Here is an 8,890-nt window from a genome sequence, read left to right on the forward strand (position 1 = left end):
TTTCAAACACCTGGGAGTGCATATCTCCCACAACTTCTCATTGTTCTGGAACACATCCTACACAATCAGGAAAGCTCACCAATGACTCAACTTTCTGAGGAGGCCCATCCTCCATCAAGAGATATATACGGATAAGTGCAACAAAGGGGCCAGTAACATCATACAAGATACCACCCATCCTGTTCATGGACTGTTTGTCCTACTTCCATCAGGGAAAAGGCTAAGTAACATCCATGCCAGAACCACCAGACACAAGATAACTTCCCCAAGCAGTAAGGCTAATCACCCCTCCACCCACTAACCAACCCCTCCACAGCCTCTGCCACCACTACTTTATCATTTCCTGTCAGAGTCACCTTATGTACAGACACTCCTGTGCCTAGCATCACCTGAGAGAAATACAATCAATCTATGTATATAAGCCATTGTATTTATTGTGTTTGGTAATTATGTTCTCTATCTTTATTTTGTGATACATCAGTTCTGGAGTAACAATTATTTAATTCTCCACTACACACGTGTACTGGAAATAACATTAATCCCGAATCTTGGATGAAATCATGCAAGCCATTTGGCCCAATCCAATGAGGCAAACAAAACTAAAAGGCTTGGAGAGTTGAGTGGATGCCAGATCACAAACCAACTACTATTAAAGATCCAATGTAGAAGGATCCCTGAATTTGACTTTCCAGAATGGCATAGATGTTAGAACCACTGCCTCACAGTGCCAAAGACCCAGGTTCAATCCCAACCTTGGACACTGTCCATGTGAAGTTTGGTGATATTATATTAAGCTAAACTGGTTAGGAAATTAGCTTCCTGTAACTTTAGTTCTCCATCAATGATTAGTCTGAGATATCAGTGGCATTGTAAAGCAGGTGTTAGTACAGTTCATATGAAAGCTGAGAAATAACTTTTTGGGTTGTTTTGTAAAGACTACAGAATGTTGAGCCCTTCCTTGCAATTCAAACCCTAGATCCACAATTTAATGCACAGTAATCTCTTTGTTTTCATTATTCTCCAGGTTACTAAATGTTACATTGATCCAAATGCTCGGAGGGAAAATACCATCCAAAAGTGTCTTGTTGAATATGCAGCACTGTTCAAGCATGAAGATAATACGATCACTAATGTGATTTAATTTCATCCAGAAACATATTGATTTTCTCAGTTTGTAGACTACCTTTTTTTCCTCCCCAAAGGTTCAGAAATGTGGCAACAGAGCACATTGTTTTTAGAACAATATGTTATTATACAATGTTCAGAACAGGAGAACTGTTCAGTCAGGGCTGAAACAAAAGTGGAAATGTTGGAAGCAATTACAAGACCAGGTAACATTTCAAGTCAAGAAAGATTCCGAGTGTTCGATTGACAATAAATGAATTGAATTTATAGACCTGCTTTCATGACCTTAAGATGCCTCAAAGCCATTTACAGCAATTAACAACAACAACAGTTTCCACTGATATAGCACCTATATCATCACAAACATATTCCAAGTTGCTTCACAGGAGCATTAATAAACAAAAAAACTTAAATTTTAAAATCGAGATTAGGCATTATTTATTTACATTTTAAGTTTGGTCCCTGCTTTAGTAGGTGATGTAGCCACAATTTCTGCACACAGCAATATCCCACAAATATGATACTAATGACCAAAGTTCAAAGTAAATTTAATAGCAAAGTACGTATATGTCACCATATACAACCCTGAAATTCATGTTCTTATGGACAATAAATCTATAGAATAATAACCATAACAGAATCAATAAAAGGCCGGCAAACTAGGGTGTTCAACCAGAGTGGAGGAGACAACAGACTATGCAAGTACAAAAGAAGAAATTATAATAATAATAATAAATAAATAAGCAATAAATATCAAGAATATGAGATGAAGAGTCCTTGAAAATAAGTTTATTGGTTATGGGAACATTTCAATGATGAGGCAAGTGAAGTTGAGTAAAGTTATCCCCTTTGGTTCAAGAACGTGATGGTTGAGGGGTAGTAATTGTTCCTGAACCCGATGGTGTGAGTCCTGAGGCCATGTCCTGGTGGTGGAGGGGTCCCTGATGATGGATGCTGCTTTCCTGCAACAGCGTTTCATGTAGATGTGCTCCATGGTTGAGAGGGCTTTACCTGTGATGGACTAGGCTATATTCACTACTATTTGGAGGATTTTCTGTCCAAGGGCATTGGTGTTTCCATACCAGGCTGTGATACAGCCAGTCAATATACTCTCCACTACACATCCATAGAAGTTTGTCAAAGTTTTAGATATCATGCGGAATCTCTGTAAACTCCTAAGGAAGTAGAGGCAGTGACGTGCTTTCTTTGCAATTGCACTTGCATGCTGGGCTCAGGCCAGATCCTCCAAAATTAGTGATATTGGTTTATAGATACATGTTGATGATGGCAATGGAGAAAAACTGGCTGGTCTTCTTGAAATAGTACCTCTGCATCTATAACTATCCATCTCTATGAATATTGCACTTTGCATTGTGTTCAACGGCTACAGGTTACTCTAGTGTAATGCTACTTTTTTTATTTCTGTGCAGGGTTCAGAGGAGAAGGGCTGTCCAACTAACAGCTGATGCTGCACTTTTCCTGGATCACTATCAATGAGAAGAGAAACTAATCACTAAAGCCACTTTGCAAAAAGCAAAGTTCAGCACATAAGCCAGCAACTGGTTCAAAACCTCGAGGAAGGGTGCATTTGCCCTTTCAAGGAAATATAGAAGATCCAGTAGAACTATTTCACATTCTTGCTCTCACATTTGACCATGTCAGCATTCCTGTCCAGCCTTATACCTTCGAATCCTCTCCCTCAGGCCTCTTGATCGTCTCAGAATTTATTGTTCTACCTTCAGCTTCAAAACTTCCTCCTTAACCACTTCCCTACCTCTCTTTTAAGACAATCCATAAATGTTACTAGTCTAACCAGCCTATGGGTCATTGACCCTAATGACTCCTCATAAAAGTCAGTGTCATTACTTATTTGTCTGGCATTGCAACTGTGAACCATTTTGGGATGAGTTTCAGATGCCATGTTGATGTAGGTTGCTTATTTTCTCATTGCGAATGGCTTTGAGACATCTTGAGAACATGGAAGTGGTTCTGTGCTTCAGTGAAAAGCAAGTTTCTTTTGCTTTCAGTGATCCAAAGAATGAATCTGGGTCGCCACCAAGTTTACCTGATCTTATTATATCTGACATCTGCTTTTGTTTCAACCCTAGCTGGAAAAACCTTTCCCTCTACACACAGTCAGAAGAAATGAAAACAATATATTGTGCCATCACAGGACGAGTGAAACATTTCTGAGTCATTCACTGGAAATACTGCTGAAAACACTTAACAGGTTTGGCAACATCCAGGGCATAGAATGTAGAACAGTACAGCACCATACAGGCCCTCTGGCCCATGATGTTGTGCCACCTATTAACCTACTCCAAGATGAATTTAACCCTTCCCTCTCATATAACACATATGCCCATCTAAGGATCTCTTAAATATTCCAGATGTAGTTCCTCTATCACCACCTCTGGCAGTGTGTTCCATATACAAAACCTCCATTTAACATGCCCCTACACTTTCCTCCAATAACCTTAAAATTATGCCCTCTTGTGTTAGCCATTGCTGCCCTGGGAAAAAGGCACTGGCTGTTCACTCCAGCTATGCACCTCTCGTCAAGTCACTTCTCATCCTCCTTCACTCCAAAGAGAAAAGCTCACTCAACCTTTCCTCATAAGACATGCTCTCTAATCCAGGCAGCATCCTGGTAAATCTCCTCTGGAACCTCTCTATAGTTTCCATATCCTTCTTATAATGAGGCAACTATAATCCTACAGGTTCCTAAGGTTGTCTTTGCTGGGGTGGTAGTGGGGATAAGCTCCCACTACCTATAAGGTAGCCAGCTGGTGGCGTAGTGGCATCAGCGCCGGACTTCGGAGCGAAGGCTCCCGAGTTCGAATCCAGCCGGCTCCCCTTTACGCTTTCCATCTGTGCTGGGTTGAGCGTCAAGCTAGCAACTCAGCCTCGTAAAAATAAGAAAGCCTGTTAAAAAAAAAATGCTGTCTTGACGGCGTCCTGGTTACTCCACTTGGAGTTAAGGGCTTTCTTCTTTCTTCTATTTATAAGGTGCTCCAGACGGCATGCAATTCTACAGCTCCTGACAACCTAGTCCATCTCTTTTCCTTCACGGGTGGCTTAGCTCCTAGGCCTGGCAGAACTGTTTCCACTGACAAGAGAAGGGGCAAAGGTGGACCACTGGCGCCTCAAAACCAGTTTCTTCGGGCAGGTGGGGCTCATCAGCCTTGGACGGCAGTCCGCCTAGGAGAAGGAAAACTGATTAAAACTCTGCTGCCTTGCGGCCATACCCACCCATCGGAAAGGCTTCGGGAGTAAACCCCGAGGAAGAAATCTGGAGCCGGGGTCCCTAAGGCAGTTTGATGTTGTTTATAACTTCACTCTGGCAACCTCTGTGACAACACTGGTGCCAAGCTGTATCAGTGCTTGCCCTTCCCTTATCTACATCAGTGACGTGGAGAGGGGGATCCCGCTGCACGGGCAACAGCCGGTTCTTCAAATCTTCCCACCCAGGCTTGTGCCCTGAAGGGGATACAGTCCACCAGAGGCGCAATACCATGATCCACTGGGATCGACAGCTGCCTACTACTAACCCCACAATCTGTGGAAAAAGAAACAGTTTTAACATTTCAGATTGAAGATCTATCAGACTGATTCCCATCATTGAAAGATAAGGTAAAACCTGTTCCTACTGTTCCTCATAAAAACTAAGAAATGGAATCGGTTACATTGCTGCTCTTGATTGTGTTTTCATGAATTTCGATGCTCTAACACTGCAATGTATCCAACAAGACTACTTTCAAGTAGTGCTGGGCTTTCATTTTTGTCTTGACTTGATAAACATTTCTAGGTATTGATGCTACATGATTTATTTTAAATATGACTTTTTTATGTTAGGAAATGAAAGAAAATTTTGCCAGAAGATTACATTCACCTGCCTGTTTGAAACTTAGCAAGCAAACAAGTCTCCCTCCAAACAACGAGCTGCTTTCCCCTATCGAAATCGCAAATTACTGTAGCATAAGCCAGACTTTGTTTGCAAAGTCAGAGAATGGGATTGAGGAATCAGAGAGAAAAGACAATTGTGCGACAAAGCATGCATGCGAAGTGAAAAATCTTCCTAGTGGAAAGACTACAACTACCCTAAGACCTGTATTAAAACGCAGGAACTTGCAGCTGAGAGAAAGAAAAGCAACTCGGATGTTGGTGGTTGTGCTGGGTAAGTGACCAGTCATTCACTCCTTCTCTTATAAAACTCAATAAAGATTTAAAGGCATCAAGGACTTTGGGAATAATCCAGAAACATGTTCAACCTGCCTCATTGGAACAATTGCACTGTTGTAGCTCAAGGAACCATGTATTATGGAACCTCAGTGTAGCCTCTGTATTATGGATGTTTCAATTTCAAATTCTCTTGTATAATAAATGGCAAAGAATATCAATGACTGACTCAATTACGTAACTGATGTGTGTCAGTGTTTTTTTTGTTTAAGCTGTGTAGTACAGGACCACAGATGATTGTGGTCATATAGAGAATGCATTTTTTAAAATTGTCAATGAATAAAACCAGGAGGCATTTATGAGCAATTATATAAGCACTAGAAGAGATTCGTCCAAGATATTCAGTGAAGCTCCCATCAAGCAATGCTCCACGGCAGCTTTCATTCACTGCATGAGGCCCAATGAGATTAAAAAATATGTTCAGTCATTTACCTAGACCTCCAAGAATAATCCTACAAGCACGCCTATTGTAACAAAAATGGGAAAATAATTCTGGAAACACTTAGCATGTCAAGCAGCATCTGTGGAAAAAGAAACAGACTTAACATTTCTGATTGAAGACCTATCATTGCAAGATTGGTTTCTTCATTAATCCTAATTTGTTTGTCCGCAGTACAGGTCCATTTCTGTGTTTTTGATCAGGGCAATACTAAATGAATACTAGGAGGCTGCGTGATGAGAATGAACAATTTATATCGATTTTGTTATTATTTAATGAATGTATTTCAAAGAATCTGGAGGATAATATAGGTAGTTATTGCTGCATCAAAACAAATGCTTATTGGAGCATTACAGAATAAGTCACGATATGAAAGTCCAATGAAAAATTCACAATTAGTTCTTTATCTGTTTGACTGTATTATGATTCAATTTGAGGTAGTGTTCAGGATCTTGGTCAATGCCAGTTTCTGCTTTTCAGCTCTATAACCATAGGGCCTATATCTATATAGCTACAACTATAGCTATCGGGATGCATAGTGGTTAGCGTGACACTTTACAGTACGGGCAACCTGGGTTCAATTCCTGGGGCTACCTGTAAGGAGTTTGTACGTTCTCCCCGTCACCACATGGCTTTCCTCTGAGTGCTCTGGTTTCCTCCCACAATTCAAAGACGTACCGGTTGGTAGGTTAATTGGTTATTGTAAATTGTCCTATGATTAGGCCAGGATTAAATCAGGGATTGCTGGGTGACAGGGCTCAAAGGGCCAGAAGGGCCTACTCCGTGCTGTATCTCAATAAATAAATAAGCTTCATCTTACACTTAATTCCTTTCAACAATGAAAAGCTCCAGTTTTCTTTTTTACTTTTACCCTATAATTCAGCATTCTAATGCCAAGGATCAGGTTTTCAGTTTTCCCCGTTCTGACCCTAATCTTCTAAGATTTTGGTTAGGTGTGGTTCACCAGAATGTAATAAAATATTTAAGTTGTGTCTTTTCTGACTGGTGTGCTACAGATTTAGGTATGCAATCAATCATTCTATTTGTTGTTTTGTGTCTTTGGAAACTTTTAGCTTCCAAATTTAAATTGCATTTTTTTCTATTTACTCTAATAAAAATGGACATTCAAATTCTTAATGGATTTGTAACTTCGGCAGTTTGTGTGTGTTTGAAATGGGACACATTTTCTGACTGCTGCTTGGGGTGGTGCACATGCTCCTGCCTTCATCAACAGTGCTGGGTTTGCAAGGATTGAGCGCTCCAGGTTGTTAGGAGTGAACCTCGCCAGTAACCTCTCCTGTCTGACCATGTAGATGCCACACCCAAGAAAACTCACCGGCACCTCTACTTCCTCAGGAGGAGAAACAAGTTTGACCCGTTGACCTTTAGCAACTTTTATCAATGCATCATAGAAAGCATCCTGTCTGGGTACATCACTGCATGGTACAGCCACTGCCCTGCCCATGACTGCGAGAAACTGCATGGAGCGGCAGACACAGCTCAGCGCGTCATGGAAACCAAACTCCCTTCCACAGGCTCAGTCTATACTTTTTGCTGCCTGAGTGGAGCAGCCCTCATAGTCTAAGACCCCACCCATCCCGGACATTCTCTCTTCTCCCCTCTCCTGTCAGGTAGAAGATGCAAAAGTCTGAAGGCACATTGCACCAGACTCGAGGACATCTTCCATACCTGAGACTCATCTGCACAACCTTCCACTCAGGGTCCCCGTATCAGTTTGTTACATCCATTTAGAACAGAGATGCGGAGGAATTTCTTTAGCTGAAGCTGTGGAATTCATTGCCTCTAATGGGTGTGGAAGCCAGGTCATTGAGTATATTTGAAGCAAAGGTTGATAGATTCTTGATTAGTAAGGGTGTCAAAGGTTACAGAGAGAAGGCAGAAGAATGGGGTTGAGAGGGATAATAAATCAGCCATAATGGAATGGTGGAGCAGACTCAATGGGCTGAATGGCCTAATAATGCTCCTCTGTCTTATGGTCTTTGTGAACACTGTTTAATAAACTGCCAGATGGACATTAGCAACTTCAGGCCCAGTTGCATGCTTGCTGTCACAATAAAAAAAAATATATTCCTTGATTCTTTTGGTCTAAGTGAGTGTAAAATATTCCACTACACTGTACAAGAAAAGTAAAATACACTACAGTGGAAAACCTTTCATGTTAAAGGCTAACAGCTGAAGCACGTACTTTACAGTCAGGAAAATGTGATGTGTGTGATCAGACAATCATGTAGATTACATTGGAAAATAATGCTGGAGTGAAATATCAGTTACATTACCATGCACAATTGAGGATGAAATCCAAGAAATGTTTGTCAAATGCTTGTTCTAATTCAGTGACGTTGCCTTTTCTGCTGACAGGTATATTCCTCATATGCTGGCTGCCATTTTTTATCATACACATCCTGAACACCCACTGCAAACAGTGTCACGTGTCACCAAAGCTCTACAGTGCTGCCACCTGGCTTGGGTATGTCAACAGCGCCATAAATCCTGTTGTCTACACTACCTTCAACACTGAATTCAGAAGAGCATTCCTCAGGATCCTAGCTTGCTAAATTCAGTCTTAAAGATATTGTTAAGTGGTATTTTAATACTTACTCCCCATTATTCCCAACTACTATACTGTAGAATGTCTTTGCTTAATTGGAGTCAGCCCTCATTATCCACTGGATTTGTGCCTACTAAAATTACCGATATGCTTTAAGGTACAGTACATTTCTTACCAATAGTGATATTTTAACATTAAAATTGAAGCACACTGATTTGCTACTTGATTCTTTTGTGAGATATTCTTCAAACTGTAAAGAATTGTAGCCAAGATGTTGTATTGCTTAATGCTGCCTTTCTGTGCCACATCAGTGAAAACTGATCTTATCCAGAGTGAAGTGCGATGACAACCATCTTGGGAACATTTTACGTTCAGCCAGGGACACTTCACAGGGTGTGTCACGCTGGAAGCCTGCAGTTTCCTTATCACTCATGAATGGGGTGTTGCCATTCCCCATGCTGTGCCCCTTTTGGAGCTTTGTGGGCAAATTGAAACAAGCCGACATGGGATATCCTGGC

General features: G+C 41.1%; 1 protein-coding gene across 1 annotated transcript in view; it reads left to right on the plus strand.

The window, feature by feature from the left end:
• drd3 (dopamine receptor D3) overlaps positions 1 to 8,379 on the plus strand; it is a 62,171-nt gene extending 53,792 nt beyond the window's left edge. Inside the window, exons 6-7 of the mRNA XM_072262315.1 lie at positions 4,981 to 5,302; positions 8,183 to 8,379. Of these exons, the coding sequence (XP_072118416.1) occupies positions 4,981 to 5,302; positions 8,183 to 8,379 (519 nt within the window). The remainder of the gene's footprint in view (positions 1 to 4,980; positions 5,303 to 8,182) is intronic.
• Positions 8,380 to 8,890: the final 511 nt, after the last annotated feature.

Source organism: Mobula birostris, chromosome 6 (assembly GCF_030028105.1).
Source record: "Mobula birostris isolate sMobBir1 chromosome 6, sMobBir1.hap1, whole genome shotgun sequence".
In the NCBI taxonomy this organism is placed as follows: domain Eukaryota; kingdom Metazoa; phylum Chordata; class Chondrichthyes; order Myliobatiformes; family Myliobatidae; genus Mobula; species Mobula birostris.